This window comes from Eublepharis macularius, chromosome 4 (genome assembly GCF_028583425.1).
Source record: "Eublepharis macularius isolate TG4126 chromosome 4, MPM_Emac_v1.0, whole genome shotgun sequence".
Lineage (NCBI taxonomy): Eukaryota > Metazoa > Chordata > Lepidosauria > Squamata > Eublepharidae > Eublepharis > Eublepharis macularius.
The window spans coordinates 116182506-116202313 of record NC_072793.1 but is presented as its reverse complement, the minus strand read 5'-3'; the positions used below and the strand labels follow the sequence as shown (position 1 = coordinate 116202313).

The 19808-nt window shown below is 41.0% G+C and overlaps 1 protein-coding gene across 1 annotated transcript in view; it reads right to left on the bottom strand.

The window, feature by feature from the left end:
• The window catches only part of CACNA2D3 (calcium voltage-gated channel auxiliary subunit alpha2delta 3), a 1057886-nt gene that overhangs the window by 32327 nt on the left and 1005751 nt on the right, over positions 1–19808 (bottom strand). The window contains exon 35 of the mRNA XM_054976383.1: positions 7266–7377. Within this exon, the coding sequence (XP_054832358.1) occupies positions 7266–7377 (112 nt within the window). The remainder of the gene's footprint in view (positions 1–7265; positions 7378–19808) is intronic.

Below are 19808 nucleotides of genomic sequence, written 5' to 3'. Positions count from 1 at the left end.
ACAAGAGAAAAGGCTGGCTCATGCATTACCCAGAACAAACTCTCCACAGGGAGCTGCAGCCAATCTCCACTCTCAAGTAAGTGTACCTGTGCTTGCAGACACATAACTATCACATGCACAGTTGACAATTTCAGGTGTGGGTTTTTAATACCTTCAACCCAACACTCAAGAAATGAAGAAAGTCTTTTCAAGAAGAAAAGTCACATTTAACAGCACAACCTAGGGGTCAAACTAGACGTGCAGATTTTTAAAGAGTTGAGTCCAGGTTTTCCAGACCCAGCTTAGGTTTCCCACAGCCAAACACCAGCTGTGGGAGATGGCTGTTTAATAACAACAACATTTGATTTATAGACCGCCCTTCAGGACAACTTAATGCCCACTCAGAGTGGTTTACAAAGTATGTCATTATTATCCCCATAACAAAACACCCTGTGAGGTGGGTGGGGCTAAGAGAGCTCCAGAGAACTGTGACTAGCCCAAGGTCACCCAGCTGGCTTCAAGTGGAGGAGTCGGGAATCAAACCCGGCTCACCAGATTAGAGTCCCGTGCTCTTAACCACTACACCAAACTGGCTTTTAAAAAAGGAGAGCCCAAACAGCTTCAGAATGCCACTGTAGGGGGAGGAAGGCCTCCTGCCTTCCAAAATAGCAAGTGCTGCTCCACAAAGAGTATTCTGTGCATGTGGAGCAGTAAAAATGGTGGCGGGGGGAGAGATCTCCCCCTGTGCTATTTTGACATGGGGAAATGGCTTGGGAGAAGGCAGAAGGCCTTCCTCCCCGCATGGTGGCATTCTGAGGCCATTTGGACTCTTCTTTATTTTTTAACAGCTATTCCCTACAGCTGCTGGGTGGCTGCAGGGAACCCAAGTTGGTTCTGGGGAACCTGGACCCAACACTTAAAACCTGCACGTCTAATTTTGATTTAAGGTTGTGCTGTTAAGATCTGACTTTTCTTCTTGGAAAGACTCCATTTCAAATCCTAGTACACTTATCTTTTTAAATCATGACAAGTCTAGTATGTCATGGGAATGCTGTGGATATTATATACCATGATTTCAGCAAAGCATTTCATAAATGTAGGTAGATGTAGATAAAGGTATATTAGATGAATGTCAGTCTAGAGGGAATTTTAGATCTACAGGGCTCTATTCCAAGCCTGGTACTCATCAACATTTTTATTAATGACTTGGATAAATAGGTAGACAGCATCCTTATAAAGTTTGCATATGACCAGATAACCAGATGAATTCCTAAACAAGTGTAATTTGTGTATGTCACCTGCATATACAATTTGGCCCATCACTGGCCCATATAGCATGCTACACTCTCCTCTTCATAAGTCTCTGGCTCAAAAGGTTATATCTGATCAAAATCTAATTACATCTTCCTCCATTCTCTACCAGTGTTCATTTTAAAACTACATCTAATGAACTGTCCCCAGTTCAGCTAAAGTTAGTTGCAAGTGCAACTAAGTTCCAGTGAACCCAACAAAACAAATTAGTTCTGATTGGTCTCATTGCTTTCAACGGAAATTAGTCACAAGTAATTTTAGCTGGCTTGTATTATTTCATTGTTAACATAATAGTCTATCATCTGCTTTTAAAACAACTTTTTTCTTTTAAAGAACAAGTCAGGAATAGTTTACTGGAAAATATGAAAAACAACATAAAGATACCCAGTTTTGTATTCTTCTTAACAGCCACAGATGCCCAGATAATATGGGCTGACTTGTTTTCAATTGCTTTTTAAATAGAAGATTAATTTCATAATCGGTGGTATATTGGATTACAAAAAATTATTGATTGGTGCAGCCAAACCATGACCATAATGACATTCTTATACTAATTCCTATTTTCTTTCAGGCTCCTACATTCTCTAAAACCCCTATATTTTGGAAAATCATTTAAAAATGGCAAATCCTGATGTACAAATCATTTCTTCTTATTCAATGGAAAGAGAGAAAAGCAAGCAAATGTGCACATTTACGTATGTGGAACTCGATCCATTATATATATAAATAATTAATCCCTTACTACTCTTGACTCTCCTTCCTCATCCTTCCTCTTGATAGTTCCACCTCTCCATGCCAAAACTTTAGATTTTAAGTTCCTGCTGTTAAGATGATATAACTTGATGGTGCTGTATAAATAATAATAGCAGAAACAATTATACAGAATTTTCTGAAAAGCTCCATGGAAATTATGCACAACATTGGTTGCTAAGTACTGAACTGGGGTCCAATATATTTTCCATTGAAGTCAATGACAAAACATCCAGTCATCTTAATGGAACTTGACTGGACACTAAGGACATGATCCAGTGTTCTGCAGACACTGTAGCAGTGTGTGCAGACATTGTTGTGGAGCTCTGTACAGTAGTATTTTCTTCTCCTCCCACATTGTGTGCATCCATACACAAACACAAACACAAGCAGTACACTGGGCAACTATCAGACTTGGAAGAACCCTTACTTCATCCAGCCTTACTCTGTGTTTAGTAAAAGAGAATCAGCTTGAGAATTTGGGCAACTCATATCCATATGAGGAGGAGAGCTGCTTAAAAAGGCATGGAAAAACTTCCCTAAGTTTTAATGCCTGATACACTGAAAGATGGGGAGAAGAACAGGGTAGGCCTATAGAAATTCTTTTGTGCATGGACATTACCCCTGTAGGGGACTAGTTTGGGTCCTGAGAGAAAAACTTGACCTGACCAATAATGAAAAATGCTGAAAGCTATCAATAGTAGTATATTAGCTGTTGCCTCTGAGCTTGTCAATTAACTCAATCAACTAACAAGCATCATGATGAACACTTGATATGAGGAATGAAGAATTGCAGGAGATGGGAATCCCATCCCTGCTTCCCCACCAGTGCCTGCTCTGGCTTCCTCTGCAGGCTCCTACTTCAGATCCCCTTAACTGTGAGCTCTTGCTCACTCTACTCCTTGACTGTGGGCTCTTGCTAAAACTATTCCTACCAAGTCTTGATCTGCTTTCCCACCCTGGTAGCTTTAATTTGTTTACTCCTGCTAGTTCTGGCTTTCTTTCCCACTGATTCCTGCTCCAACATTCTCCTGCTGGTTCTGGATACCTCCACCTCCTGTTACCCTTCCTCCCACTCTGGAGGGGAGCTGGGGGGAAGCTTGGGTGAGGGCATTAAACTAGAGTAAAATATGAAGCAGTTGGCTTAGTGTCGCGAGGAGTTGCATTGGCAATAAAAATAGTGACTAAAATCTTGTCTTAAATCCAGAGGAGTTAGCCATGTTAGTCTGTAGTAGCAAAATAGTAAAGAGTCCAGTAGTACCTTAAAGGCTAACCAACTTTACTGTAGCATAAGCTTTCGAGAACCACAGTTCTCTTTGTCAGATGCATGGACAGCCTTAAGAGATTCTGGAGACCGTTGTTAGTTGTCTTGACAGTATTTGGGGAAATTGTAATATTTGGGGTGTGATTGTGAATTTTTCTGCATGCAAATGCATTTCCCTCAATATGCAGAACCTTTTCTGCCCTTTGTACCTGGCCCTGTTGCCTTGCTTTTACTTTTCACATGGAGTCAGGATTTCAGTACTAGACAGTGTGACTCGATTTTTCCAGAGGGTGATTGAAGCCATGAAACTCAGATTTGAGCTGAAAATGAAAGTAAGCTATGATCTGTGAACAGATTATTTCAAAATTCTCTGAAGAGAACTTAGAACAAGGTAATTTTCTGATATTGTATATAGCCCTCTGAGGTGACTGCACGGCCTCAGAACTGAAGTACAGAATCTTCTGTATGAAAGAACTTTACATCAAACTTGCACTTTATATATAATGAAACTAGATTAGGAAGATGACCTTAAGACTGACTGGATACAGGTTTAATGTGGAGGACATTTCTTAGAAGTTCCTCCTCTTATGTGAATTATGAGTTAATAAAGCCATTGTGCCATGTCAGAAACAGAATGCTTGAATCAACCCTAAGTCACAATTTGTTGATTGTTAATGACAGTAATTGAATAAATTGCATAGTGAAGTGAGTTCCCATGAGTCTCTAACACTTACTCAGAATTATTGCTTTTTTGGTTTACCATTGGTTACAGATAAATAATGGGTGCATTAAGATCACACTATAACTAACACAGAGATGTTTTCTTTCCACTATGGCATACAAAATGATTTTCTATGAAAATTATCTTAGTGTATTATTTTTAAAATACTATAATTTTTTGCTAACTTAGTTTCCAACTGATTGTCATCCAAGTACCGCTGAATGATATTATTTCCTTTGACCTGAAATTACCTTTTAAAATATCAGCTGCAAAACTGTATTTCATCTGGGAAAAAAGCCGGCCTTGTTAAATTATATCTCTTTACATTTAAACTTTTTCCAAATCCCAAGGTATGATAACATTAGTGTTTTTCAACAATTAAAGATACAGCTCTAATTTGGCACGGATCCCAACATATTATCTCACTTAATACACACCAATTGCCAAATGAGGAATGTTTTGAATTTTTCATTATTGTTGTTTCAACCCAAAAAAATCCCAATTTTGATTTAACATCTTCCTTCAGAGGAATTGATTCTATGATTCTTTGTGTTTTCTCACAAATATTTTTTTTTGCATGAAATGAAATCAGCTTCAACAGATATTATATGTTATTTGGAAAGTATATATATTAGAGGTGGGCATGAACCAAAATACAAACCAAAATTCATCACGAACTGGGCCAGTTTGTGGTTCGCGAACCGGCAGTTCATCAGAGGCCATTTCTGACGAACTGCCATGGACTTTAGGCCAGTTTGTTTGGTTTGTTTCTTTGGTCCATCACTGCAGATAGCCTGGCGCAGATCAATCAGTTTCCTAGGCAATGAGGGGATGGACTTTCTGCAGCCCTGGAAGTGACCCTTTGCTGCCCTAGAAGTGATGTTTTCATGAACCAAACAAACCTGTTCACGAACTGGGGCAACTTCATGAGAGTTTGTGGTTTGTGAAATGTGATGAACCACGAACCACATGGTCCAGTATTTTCCCGGGTCATGCCTACCTCTAATATATATATACATGACATATTTATAATGGTGAAAATATTGGACTAGGATCTGGGAGACCCAGATTAAAATCCTCACTCTGCCATGCAGCTTACTAGGTGATCTTGGGTCAGTAACTCTCTTAGCGTGACCTACCTCACAGAGCTGTTGAGAGGATACAATGAAGGAGGGGAGAATGCTGTGTACTGCCCTGAGCTCTTCAGAAGAATGTATTAAATAAATGAATAGTACATTATATACACAAACCCACATTAAATGCATATACAAACTGCACAGCATGCAAACACAAGTCAAACATCTACAAAAACACTGACAGAAATAAACAAATACAAAAAGAAGTAAAATAGGAAACATTTGCTCATCATTATAAAAAACGTGATAACCGAATCCCCAAATTAACTGGAGATGAGTCTAGTAAATTGTTTCAGTTCAGATGTAATAATGAAAAACGTAGCCATAAATAAAAAAGGCTTATGTAATAGCACACAACAATAGAAGTATGAAATACATATTGTTCTAAATTAAAGGAATAGGACATAACCAGTCCTGTATGTCTATTAATCATTTTATTAAAATACAGGGAGATGTTGAAACATGGGGCAAGATCTAAATAGGCCAGCGCTGCTCACAGAAGTATGTGTAACTGGTTCCCATGGACTTCTGTTTTCAGCTGTAATGTCATTCTTTATATCTCATGATGTCTACAGGCTTCCCATTACTCAGGAGCAGCTTTTTGAGACAGGTCGGGGTACATAAGGAAAGAAGATTAAGGAAAGCACTGCTCTGTCAGCAGATCACTACTCATGGCTTTTAGAATTCAAAATAAAACAAGTCCAGTGGCACCTTAAAGACTAACAGTATTTATTCCAGCTGGACCTTTCATGGTTCATAGTTCATCCATGAAAGCTCCTCTTGGAATAAATGCTGTTAGTCTCTAAGGTGCCACTGGACTTCTTTTTTGTTTTGCTACAACAGACTAACTTTGCTGTCCCTGTGGAATTCTTAGGATCCGCCCCAATATATTTGAGGTCAGTTGTGGTTCACTTGGAGAAATAGGGAAGTTGGTACACCTTAGAAATATAACATTGTTAAATAATTTATCATTGAAAATGATCCACTAGTACAAAATGTTGTTCTGTCTATCAAGTGGCATGGCACATTTCATGCATAAAGATGTAAAGGCATTGTATTAATATGACATAGGCTTAACTAGACACACAAACCAGAAAACTCAGAAGTTACTGGGGTACCTGTTGGCCATTGTCATTGAGTTCATGTGTACTGCTTTTCTAAAGATATGTGTTTATGGACTCCATTAACTTTGGTCAACAGTGGAGCCTCTATTTCCCTTTGAAATCACTATGTTTTTACTACAAATTCAAAGCCTTGTCTTAAAAATACTAATGTTCCTCAGTAACAATTTAGTTGCTTTTTGACATAGATAGTAGTAACATGAGAGAACACAGAAACTTCATGAGTAATGTGTGGTTTAATGGTTTATTACCATCAGGTTCATACTGTGAAAGTGCATTCCTTAAGAGACTGTAGCTTCTGAGTGTGGTCCCATCTTTTGATCCAAGTAGCTTTCCTTTCGATCATCACAAATGTTTGTGGCATTTAAAGCCACAAACCCTACATTTCTGGTTCTAGTTTAGTCCTTTAATGACCTAAAAGATGCTACACATCATGAAGTGGTCTGGTGAATATAGCTTAAGATCACCTGATCTTGAAAATGACATCAATCTTTAAAAAAAATTTTAAAAGGAGGATTTTAGATTTCTGACAAATGATTGAACTTCTCTAGAGGTAGTGAAATTACCACACACTACCTTTTCGCAGGAATGTTAGGTTAATCACAATCTTTTCAGCAGGATTTTATTCCAGTGGCACTTTAGAGACCAACAAGAAATCCTTGCAAATAATAGGGTAGATGAGATAAGTTGGTATCAGGTCACTTTCTTGAAACCTGGATTCACCTCAATATGATTTAGCCAAGGTTTACTATTAACTGTCCTGGTATGTGTGGAGCCTTGGTGGAAATACCAAGATCTCTTGCAAGGAGTTCAGGACGCTTGTATTTTTAAATAAAAATATATTTTCTTATTTACTGAATACTTTTAGTCATTCAAATATTATCAGTTCTAATATGATTAGACTAATTGCAATGGCTACATACTATTACTGTAAAGTTTACAATTTTTCTCCCAGTGCTGTGGGAGAGAAAAAAAATACTTACTTTAAACAGTCATCACAATCAATACTGCCTGTGGTCTCCTTGATAGTACGTTCAGAAACGAAGGCTGGGTATTCAGTGTCACAAGGCTCCAGGGTTTGTTTCAATCGCTGAGCTGAAATAAATAAAAAAGATTGATGGAATTTGCTAATAACTTTACTCACAATTTGACAGCATAATACAGTATATCAAAAACCTTGAAGACGATGAAAACATTACTCTGCTTCTGCCACCCTGTGATTTATATAGGTAATGCATTAAATTTTGTTTTGCAATTAACAAAACACATTTATGGAGAGGAAGTGATTTTTCTGAATGAAGTTCCTAATGAGATAGCCATGATTTGTCTTTAAACAAACCAGCTTTAACTTGAGTTTTCACATCATAAAAGGTGCATTTTTCTGATGAGCTAGTATAACTCTTTATTATTTATTTAATTAAATTTATAACCTGCCTCCCCACAAGTGAGCTCAGAGTGGATCATAACAAAATAATAAATATAAATATAAAGCATGGCAGCATAAAATATAAAATCATCAAGCAATAACACTGTACTTTAAAATAGCCGTGCACATATTGCACCACCCATTCAGCATTGAACAAACTTATGAAGCAGGATGGCCAGCTACCAGATGGATAGAGACTGGGGGGACATATGCCCCCCTATGGCAGGAGACTGGTTGGATGGCTCACCCGCGTCAACCATCATATGCATAGAAAAGGATTCTTTTTTTTAAAATCAATTTTTATTGAATGGGTTAACATACATTCCCATAATACATAATACAACTACATTTACCCTTTAGATCAATACATATGCCCCCATCCCTTCCCCCTCCCCCTTTTCCCTTTTTTACTCCCAACATCACTATAACCCCTTTATTTCTTATTATTATCTCTATTCAAATACTTGTCCCTATTATAAAAGGTAAAGCTTTTACCTATTCTCTATACATCTTAATAATTGTCCAGAGACCACAACTGTCCTTTCACATCCCGGTTACTTTCGAGATACTCCTTAAGTTTCCCCCAGTCATTTAAAAATTCACTTGGATTTTGTTCTTTCAGTTTCCTTGTCATTTTGTCCATCTCTGCCATGTACAAGAGTTTTTGGATCCAATCATCAACTTCTGGTATTTCTTCTTGCTTCCAATACTGTGCATATAGTAATCTTGCTGCCACCGTCATATAAAATAACAGTGTCCTATCCTTCACATTAACTTTTTGCATGTTCAGTCCTAAAAACAACATTTCAGGGCTCTTCAACAAATTACATTTCATAATTAATAACATTTCCGTATATATCTTTGACCAAAAAAGCTTGGCCTTGTCACACGTCCACCACATATGATAAAAAGAACCCTCATGTTTTTTACATTTCCAGCATTTGTTTGACATATTACTATTTGCATTTGCTATTTTTTTCAGTGTTAAATGCCACCTATACATCATCTTGTATCCATTCTCTTTCAAATTATTACATGTAGATATCTTCAATGTGTTCTTCCATAGAAATTCCCATGTCTCCATTGTAATTTCTTTATTAAAATTTATTGCCCACTTCACCATTTGGGTTTTAACCATCTCATCTTCCGTGTACCATTTCAATAAAAGTTTATACACCTTAGAAATCAATTTTTCCCCCTTCCAAATAATAACTCCTCTAATTCTGTATTTTGTGTTCTGAAACCCAAATTCAAATAGGGATGCTTATAAAGCAGTGATGAGAGGGATCTTGATTACTTTGAACAGTAGGGAAAGGAAGAAAAAAGAAAAAAAATCCAAGAAATACAGGAAAAAAATTATAAGAAGGAGCAAGGGTTACAGAAAAGACCGGGGAAGAAAACAATAATTCAAGAAATAAAGATACTACAAGAGCAGCTGAAGGCCTTTGTAAATAAAGAGTTGGAGTGGAATTTAAAGACTTTGCAGCAAAAATCTTTTGAAGGGGCCAATAAGCCAGGGAAATATCTAGCTTGGCAACTGAAAAGGAAAAGGGAGAAAAAAGTAATCGGAAAAATAATGGAGGAAGGGAAAGAGATAATGGAACACCAAGGGATAAAAAGAGCATTTTACAAGTATTATGCCAAACTATTTCAAAAAAGGAGGATAGATTTAGACAAAATAGATAGATATTTAGAAAATACAAGATTACCTAAGATTTCAAATACAATGAAAGAGACATTAAATGCTCCAATTACAGAAGAAGAAATTTTGGAAGCCATAGAGTCAACTAAGATAGGGAAAGCACTGGGTCCAGATGGAATTTCAGCAAAATTTTATAAAGTAATGAAAAAAGACCTGGTGCAGACCCTACAAAGGTTGATGAATGAGATTATGAAGAAAAATGGTCTCCCAAATACATGGAATGAAGCAAATATTTCATTGATCCCAAAGGAGTCACAAGATCTAACAGATATAAAGAATTATAGGCCCATTTCTTTATTGAATAATGATTATAAAATCTTTGCAAGAATTTTAGTGGAAAGGCTTAAGAGATTTTTAATTGACTTTGTGGGAGAAGAACAGGCCGTATTTTTACCAAACAGGCAAATTAAGGATAATCTGAGAGTTGTGTTAGATGCCATTGAATACTAAGATAAGCACCCTGAAAAGGAGGTAGGCTTTTTCTTTGTGGATGCGGAGAAGGCCTTTGACACCTTAAATTGGGATTTTATGTTTCTGACAATGGAAAAGATGGAACTGGGGCAAGAATTTATAGAAGCCATGAAAGCTATATATAAAGATCAAAAAGCGGCATTATGTATAAACAGTGATTTGACAGAAAATTTTGAGGTAAGAAAAGGCACAAGACAAGGATGTCCACTTTCACCCTTGCTATTTGTTACGGTGTTGGAAATACTTCTAAGGCAGGTAAGAGAAGATAACAGCATTAAAGGTATAAGACTCAAAGGCTTTTCATATAAGTTCAGAGCGTTTGCAGATGATGTGATGATTATAGTGGAGGAACCAGTCCAGACATTACCATTATTGTTAGATAAAATTAAAGAATTTGGACATCTGGCAGGGTTTAGTATTAACAAAACAAAATCGAAACTGCTCTGTAAAAATATGACAAAAAAGAAACAAGAGGAGTTAATGAGTGTTACAAAGTGTGAAGTGGTTCAGAAAACAAAATACCTGGGAATAGAATCAACAGTTAAAAATATAGATCTGTTTAAGAACAACTATGAAAAACTGTGGTCACAGATAGAAAGGGACATGTTGAAATGGAATAAAATGAACTTGTCACTGTTGGGATGTATTTCAGTTGTTAAAATGAATGTGCTACCTAGAATGATGTTTTTGTTACAAATGATTCCAATTGTAAAAGACAAACATTTTGATAAATAGCAAAGGAAAATATCAGAATTTGTGTGGGCAGGGAAAAAACCCAAGAATTAAGATGTAGGTGCTGTGTGACGCAAAAGAAAGGGGTGGTTTACAATTACCACATTTGAGACTGTACCATGAGGCAATTTGTCTAACATGGTTAAGGGATTGGGCAAAACTATCTAATCTTAAACTGTTATCTCTGGAGGGGCATAATAATCTGTTTGGTCGGTATGCATATTTATGGTATGATAAACATAAAATAGATGGGATGTTTCAGCATCATTTTGTGAGAAGGAATGTCTTCATGATTTGGCAAAAGTATAAGAAGTTTATTGGGGAAAAAAGACCTATGTGGATTGTTCCAGCAGAAGTTGTAAACCCAAATATGGAATACAAGGGAGAAGACTGGATAACTTATAAAGAACTATTATGGATGAACAAAGACTTTTAAAATAAAGAACAATGAGGATTTACCATTTGAATATGGTTGGCTGCAATATTGACAGATATGCATAGAAAAGGAATCTGTAGCTCTACGACAGGCATGGCAGAAATGAAAGGCACCACATATCAACCCAACGTGAACTGTTCCACAAAGCACAGCTAAGAAATACCCACGCCATAGTACTCTGTTCATTGTTGCAAAGGGCTGCCAATCCCCAGGCAGGGCCTGGATTTCTCCTGAAATTACAACTGATCTCCAAACTACATGTATCAGTTCCCTTGAAGGAAACTGTTTCAGAGGATGGTGTGAAGGTCAGGGTCTTAAATAACATTGCAACTGAGGTAGCTTGATATGAAGCTTGATCAGTGTGGTCTCTACTAGGGATGGGCATGAACCTGAATACGACCCAAAAAACCCCACAAACCAGCCTGGTTCGTGGGTCATGAACCAGTGGTTTGTGGAAGCTGGTTTCCACGAACTTCCATGAATGGTCTACTGGTTCGTTTGGGTCGTATTTAAATGGCCATTTCCCCAAGGAAATGGCCATTTAAACATTTCCTGCTGCTTGCAAGTGGCAGGGCCCTTTAAATGACCCACAAACCCCAGCCCCCCAACCAAATAGGAGTGAAGGGGACTGGATTTTTTTCTTTTATTTCTTTTCAGAAATGGCAGGTGATCTGTCACAGGTAATCTCTGGCATCACATCCCTGCTGAGTTCCCTCCGCAGACACTACACCCCAAATCTCCAGGAATTTACCACACCGGAGTTGACAACCCTATTCTGACAGCAATAATGTCTTTGGTCAGAGCAATTTAAATAGCTTTGGCTGTCTTTTTCTCTGGCTAAATGTAGATTATGTCGTCTTCCGATGTTATGGTGACTGCAGTCCCGAACTCCCGAGCTCAAGCGCTCCACCGGCCTCACCCTGCCGTGGTTAGACTGGGATTACAGGCGCACGCCAACACGCCCAGCTAAATGTAGATTATGCCAAAAGCACTTATTGTATTACTTTATATACCAATAGCTGAGTGACTCTGGTATTTAAATCTGCAATTGGAGCCATGAACAGACAAGTCAGCTCTCCCTACACAACTGAAAAATGCCTCAGGTTGGCAGAAAAATCTGAAATCTTAAAAAAAAAACACTATGGGTTTTTTTTAAAAACCCAAAATGATAAAAGGAGCACCTGTAGCTTTAAGTAGACCCCCTCAGTGGCTTTTAATAGGCAACAATAACACTTTAGCAGGGCTCATTTGGAGCCAGAACACACAGAAACTGCATTCCAGGAGGTCTAAAAAGAGGTCACGTGGGTTTTGGCCACGCCCATGTGATTTCTTTTCAGACGAATGCAGGTCGAGTGGTGCTGCTTGGATTCCATCTGCTTGGATTCCATTTGCTCTGTACTGCTCTTTTACTTTCATTTGTGACAGTGGGGAGAGGGAGAGAGAGAATGCCGAGTGGTGCTGGGCTCCAAAGGAAGGCAAGCTGCTTGGATTCCTTCTGCTCTGCTCTTTTACTTTCATTTGTAACTGGGGGGGGGGGGAAGAGAGAGAGAGAGACAGAGAATGCGGTGCTGGGCTCCAAAGGAAGGCAAGCTGCTTGGATTCCTTCTGCTCTGCTCTTTTACTTTCATTTGTAACTGGGGGGGGGGGGGAGAGAGAGAGAATGCCGAGTGGTGTTGGGCTCCAAAGGAAGGCAAGCTGCTTGGATTCCTTCTGCTCTGCTCTTTTACTTTCATTTGTAACTGGGGGGAGAGAGAGAGAGAATGCCGAGTGGTGCTGGGCTCCAAAGGAAGGCAAGCTGCTTGGATTCCTTCTGATCTGCTCTTTTACTTTCATTTGTAACTGGGGGGGGGGGAGAGAGAGAGAGAGAGACAAAGAATGCGGTGCTGGGCTCCAAAGGAAGGCAAGCTGCTTGGATTCCTTCTGCTCTGCTCTTTTACTTTCATTTGTAACTGGGGGGGGGGAGAGAGAGAGAGAGAGAGAGAGAGAATGCGGAGTGGTGCTGGGCTCCAAAGGAACGCAAGCTGCTTGGATTCCTTCTGCTCTGTTCTTTTACTTTCATTTGTAACTGGGGAGGGGGAGAGAGAGAGAGAGAGAGAGAGAGAGAGAGAATGCCGAGTGGTGTTGGGCTCCAAAGGAAGGCAAGCTGCTTGGATTCCTTCTGCTCTGCTCTTTTACTTTCATTTGTGACTGGGGGGAGGGAGAGAGAGAGAGAGAATGCCGAGTGGTGCTGGGCTCCAAAGGAAGGCAAGCTGCTTGGATTCCTTCTGCTCTGCTCTTTTACTTTCATTTGTGACTGGGGGGAGGGAGAGAGAGAATGCCGAGTGGTGTTGGGCTCCAAAGGAAGGCAAGCTGCTTGGATTCCTTCTGCTCTGCTCTTTTACTTTCATTTGTGACAGTGGGGAGAGGGAGAGAGAGAATGCCGAGTGGTGCTGGGCTCCAAAGGAAGGCAAGCTGCTTGGATTCCTTCTGCTCTGCTCTTTTACTTTCATTTGTAACTGGGGGGGGGGGGAGAGAGAGAGAGAGAGAGAGAGAGAATGCCGAGTGGTGCTGGGCTCCAAAGGAAGGCAAGCTGCTTGGATTCCTTCTGCTCTGCTCTTTTACTTTCATTTGTAACTGGGGGGGGGGGAAGAGAGAGAGAGAGAGAGAATGCCAAGTGGTGTTGGGCTCCAACGGAAGGCAAGCTGCTTGGATTCCTTCTGCTCTGCTCTTTTACTTTCATTTGTAACTGGGGGGGGGAGAGAGAGAGAGAGAATGCCGAGTGGTGCTGGGCTCCAAAGGAAGGCAAGCTGCTTGGATTCCTTCTGCTCTGCTCTTTTACTTTCATTTGTGACAGTGGGGAGAGGGAGAGAGAGAATGCCGAGTGGTGCTGGGCTCCAAAGGAAGGCAAGCTGCTTGGATTCCTTCTGCTCTGCTCTTTTACTTTCATTTGTAACTGGGGGGGGGGGAGAGAGAGAGAGAATGCCGAGTGGTGCTGGGCTCCAAAGGAAGGCAAGCTGCTTGGATTCCTTCTGCTCTGCTCTTTTACTTTCATTTGTGACAGTGGGGAGAGGGAGAGAGAGAATGCCGAGTGGTGTTGGGCTCCAAAGGAAGGCAAGCTGCTTGGATTCCTTCTGCTCTGCTCTTTTACTTTCATTTGTAACTGGTGGGGGGAGAGAGAGAGAGAGAGAGAGAATGCCGAGTGGTGCTGGGCTCCAAAGGAAGGCAAGCTGCTTGGATTCCTTCTGCTCTGCTCTTTTACTTTCATTTGTGACTGGGGTGGGGGGGGGGGAGAGAGAGAGAGAGAGAGAGAGAATGCCGAGTGGTGTTGGGCTCCAAAGGAAGGCAAGCTGCTTGGATTCCTTCTGCTCTGCTCTTTTACTTTCATTTGTGACAGTGGGGAGAGGGAGAGAGAGAATGCCGAGTGGTGCTGGGCTCCAAAGGAAGGCAAGCTGCTTGGATTCCTTCTGCTCTGCTCTTTTACTTTCATTTGTGACTGGGGGGAGGGAGAGAGAGAGAGAGAGAGAATGCTGAGTGGTGCTGGGCTCCAAAGGAAGGCAAGCTGCTTGGATTCCTTCTGCTCTGCTCTTTTACTTTCATTTGTGACAGTGGGGAGAGGGAGAGAGAGAATGCCGAGTGGTGTTGGGCTCCAAAGGAAGGCAAGCTGCTTGGATTCCTTCTGCTCTGCTCTTTTACTTTCATTTGTAACTGGTGGGGGGAGAGAGAGAGAGAGAGAGAGAGAGAATGCCGAGTGGTGCTGGGCTCCAAAGGAAGGCAAGCTGCTTGGATTCCTTCTGCTCTGCTCTTTTACTTTCATTTGTAACTGGGGGGGGGGAGAGAGAGAGAGAATGCCGAGTGGTGTTGGGCTCCAAAGGAAGGCAAGCTGCTTGGATTCCTTCTGCTCTGCTCTTTTACTTTCATTTGTGACTGGGGGGAGGGAGAGAGAGAATGCCGAGTGGTGCTGGGCTCCAAAGGAAGGCAAGCTGCTTGGATTCCTTCTGCTCTGCTCTTTTACTTTCATTTGTAACTGGGGGGGGGAGAGAGAGAGAGAGAGAGAATGCTGAGTGGTGCTGGGCTCCAAAGGAAGGCAAGCTGCTTGGATTCCTTCTGCTCTGCTCTTTTACTTTCATTTGTGACAGTGGGGAGAGGGAGAGAGAGAATGCCGAGTGGAGTTGGGCTCCAAAGGAAGGCAAGCTGCTTGGATTCCTTCTGCTCTGCTCTTTTACTTTCATTTGTGACAATGGGGAGAGGGAGAGAGAGAATGCCGAGTGGTGCTGGGCTCCAAAGGAAGGCAAGCTGCTTGGATTCCTTCTGCTCTGCTCTCTTACTTTCATTTGTAACTGGGGAGGGGGAGAGAGAGAGAGAGAGAGAATGCCGAGTGGTGCTGGGCTCCAAAGGAAGGCAAGCTGCTTGGATTCCTTCTGCTCTGCTCTTTTACTTTCATTTGTAACTGGGGGGGGGAGAGAGAGAGAGAGAATGCCTAGTGGTGCTGGGCTCCAAAGGAAGGCAAGCTGCTTGGATTTCTTCTGCTCTGCTCTTTTACTTTCATTTGTGACAGTGGGGAGAGGGAGAGAGAGAATGCCGAGTGGTGCTGGGCTCCAAAGGAAGGCAAGCTGCTTGGATTCCTTCTGCTCTGCTCTTTTACTTTCATTTGTGACTGGGGGGAGGGAGAGAGAGAGAGAGAGAATGCCGAGTGGTGCTGGGCTCCAAAGGAAGGCAAGCTGCTTGGATTCCTTCTGCTCTGCTCTTTTACTTTCATTTGTAACTGGGGGGGGAGAGAGAGAGAGAGAATGCCTAGTGGTGCTGGGCTCCAAAGGAAGGCAAGCTGCTTGGATTTCTTCTGCTCTGCTCTTTTACTTTCATTTGTGACAGTGGGGAGAGGGAGAGAGAGAATGCCGAGTGGTGCTGTGCTCCAAAGGAAGGCAAGCTGCTTGGATTCCTTCTGCTCTGCTCTTTTACTTTCATTTGTGACTGGGGGGAGGGAGAGAGAGAGAGAGAGAATGCCGAGTGGTGCTGGGCTCCAAAGGAAGGCAAGCTGCTTGGATTCCTTCTGCTCTGCTCTTTTACTTTCATTTGTAACTGGGGGGGGGGGGGAGAGAGAGAGAGAGAGAGAGAGAGAATGCCGAGTGGTGTTGGGCTCCAAAGGAAGGCAAGCTGCTTGGATTCCTTCTGCTCTGCTCTTTTACTTTCATTTGTGACTGGGGGGAGGGGGAGAGAGAATGCCGAGTGGTGCTGGGCTCCAAAGGAACGCAAGCTGCTTGGATTCCTTCTGCTCTGCTCTTTTACTTTCATTTGTGACTGGGGGGAGGGAGAGAGAGAGAGAGAGAGAAAATGCGGAGTGGTGCTGGGCTCCAAAGGAACTCGAAAGCACAACAACCAGGGTCACGAAAAATCGAACAATCAATGTTGGTATAGATTATTATATTATATCAAAAGTGCAAAAGTGCAAATACATATCCAACAGAGTTTAAAGTGCATATATATACAGGGAGAGGTAGTCTATCGGATGAACAATAAATATATTCCTATATATAATTAATATTCTGGTGGTGGGAGAGTGCAAAAGGATGTAAACATTCCTCCTGTGCGTGGAAACTGTCCATACGTCCAAGGGTGGAAGTAGGACGTGTCCAAAGACACCTAGCCGACGGGCTTCAGCTTGCTATTCCCAATTCCCGTTTCGGTTTTTCTTCATCCTGGGCTAGACTCTATGGACTATAGATAAAATCAACCCATCAGTCATAAGTATTATACAAAGCCTAAACAATATATTTAGTCATTTGCAATGTAGACGGGTAGATGTTTCCTTACTGTCCACTGGCATCTCTCCTCACTCCACACACCATTGTAGTTCCAGGTATACCGATAGTTACAGTGAGGAGAGATGCCAGTGGACAGTAAGGAAACATCTACCCGTCTACATTGCAAATGACTAACTATATTGTTTAGGCTTTGTATCTTTTTATAGGAAATGACCCCTGCACTTTAGACAGTTTTCCAGGCTTGGTTTCTGTCAGAAAAAGGCTCGGGAAGGGAGCAGGGCCCTTTCCAGGACTGTTTGGGCTTGAAGGGAGGACTCACTGGAGCTAATCTCAGAAGCAAACACTGGGCAACTTGATACAAGACAGCTTGCATGACTCATCCAGGCATGGTTGCTTACTATTGTCCAACAAAGCCACTGTAGTGGTTAGAATTTCGAGCAGGATCCAGGAGACCCAGATTTGAATCATCACTCTGTTGTGGAAACTTACTGGGTGACTTAGATCTAGTTTTGGCCTAACCTATCTCAAAATGTTTTGTTGTGAGGCCCCTATTTGTTAAATTATTTTTGCAGCAGTGTCCTTAATTAGCTATCCCATGAGATACTGATGTCAACATATTTTTAGATGATGAAAATGTGAAAATAAATATTGAATTTGTGTACTTTTTATGGCCAATTGGTGTAAGACAACATCTCCGCCTTTGTTTCTGATTATCTCTGTTTTATCTTCTTAATACCTATTAGGAATGGTTGCTTAGGGAGTACCTGATACTGTAGTAGGCAGAGGCCCAAACAAAGCTTAGATGAGAGACTGCCAGAGGCTCCATGTAAACTATTTTGAGGAATATCAAGTTTCAATAAACAACTGAAGATAATAAATACATAACTCCCTGGATGTTTTGCTGTGATTGATATTGTTTTGAAAGACACAATTATGTCTACACTCAGTGTCGTCTTCAGTAAAATGATTTAAATCTCATTAAAATAGGTGGACAATAAGAGGTCTCGCCATTTGGCTTTCTAAACTGACTTTCTTTAGTGCCTACTAACCAACTTCCTTATGACAGTCAGCTCAGTTCCAATCTATAAACTCAAGCTGCATTAAAATGATACCTTTCTAGTTATCAGGATGAGGGGGTACTTTCCAGCCTCCTAGTAATTAAAGAAGTAGAGCAGATAAAGTGTATAATTACATGCTCTGCTTCCAGCTATAATGTGAATGAATATCCCTCTGATGCAGTATCTTTATCTAGTAAGGTAATGGTAAACCTTTGCCCTTGAGGAAGGAACATTGTGAGATAATAATAGTGTTACATCTTTAATGGATTTATTTCTATTTGCTTTAAGGACGAGAGCCACTGACCCAAAAAACCCACTTCACTGGACACTGTGAGACAGTATATACTATGAGATTTGTAAGAGGTCACTAAGGGCAGTTCATGCATATTACGCGTGGCTCCAAAAAAATTTTCATTATGAATTTGAATCAGGGATTCAGAGGAAATTTTTTACCATGATTGCTGATTTTCAGGTAGGACATTAACCGTTCAAGGTTCAAATCCATATAGTTTTTGAGTTACCGTGTTTAGGACCATTATTTGCAATGGGAAATGTATGTGAGGATCTAAGGCAGCTGTTCATAAAGGTAATGGCAACAAATTTGCAATCTAAAGATCCCATAAATTTGCAGTCTAAAGATCCCATAAATTTCAAGCCCGTTGAACAAAGATGTTCAATTTTATATACCCGTGAAATAAGCACCCTTCTCTCTCCTGATTCCTGGGACAAAAATGACAGTCAAGTGGCAGCCTAGCAGGACAGCACCATCTGGCCACTGGCATTTTTTTTTAAAGTCTGCATTCATTTCATTGTCCTGCTCTTACAGTGACTGATTTATAATTAAAAAAATTAAACTTTCCACTGAAAACTCTGCATTTGCCATCTTTCTTTGTTGTAGTCTATGAGGAAGGAGACCCATAGCCCTGCCATGGGGGGAGGGGCTTGGGGGGTTGGCGTGGCTGTTTTTCAAATAAATAACACCCAAATTTCAGGGAAGTTATTTATTTGTATTTAATTTATATAACACATTTATTAGCTGTCTTTACTTCAAAGATGCTCAAGGCAGTTTATAGTGTAAAATATAAATAATATAAATAAATTAGAAAATAAGTTAAAACATAATTATAATACATTAAAAAGTTGTCCTAAATAAAACAGTCTTCAACTGCCTCCTGACACCAGAGAGTGAGGGGACCAGGTGCACCTCCCTGGGAACTGCCACTGAGCTAATTCTACCTGTTGATTAATGAACCCTAGTTTCAAGCAAATTGGATTAAGGGGTCCAGTTCTATGGGCCCCTGAACAACGTGCCCCCAGCCATGCCAAAAAGACATCTCTGTCTTCACTGGCCTGGGCCAGTCCCTGGTTCCATTTCTTGCTTACATCACCCTAACAGAATAGATGTTGCTGCAATATGTGCCCTTTCCTTCCAAGGAAATCAAATAAAATGGAAGGATACCACCATGTGACAGCTTCCAGGGCCTCCACAACTGTGCTGTGCATGTGATCTGGGTCTTGCAATGTTGCTGGAACAAAAGAGACAAAATAAATCTGCAATTTATTTGTAGGAAGCCAGATCTTCCTACACACCTGGGAAATGCCAGATCTTCCTACACACCTGGGAAATGCCCAGGTTTGCAGAAAAATCTGAAATCTGAACAAAAATACATCAGGGGTTTTAAACAGCCTCAAATGATAAAAGGATCACTGTAACTTTAACCAGATACCCCCAGTGGCTGTTGCTAGGCCATCAACAGTATTCCAGGCTTGGTTTCTGTCAGTAAGAGGCAAGGGGATGGGGCAGGGCCCTTTCCAGGTCTGTTTTGGGCTTTGAGGGAGAATTCAAAGGAGCCAGGCTGGGCAGCAATCAACAGGCAACTTGATACTACACAATTTGGATGACTCTCTGAGGCCTTGCTGCTTGCTACTGTTTGGGGGAGGAAGGTGAAGACAGGGGCAGACA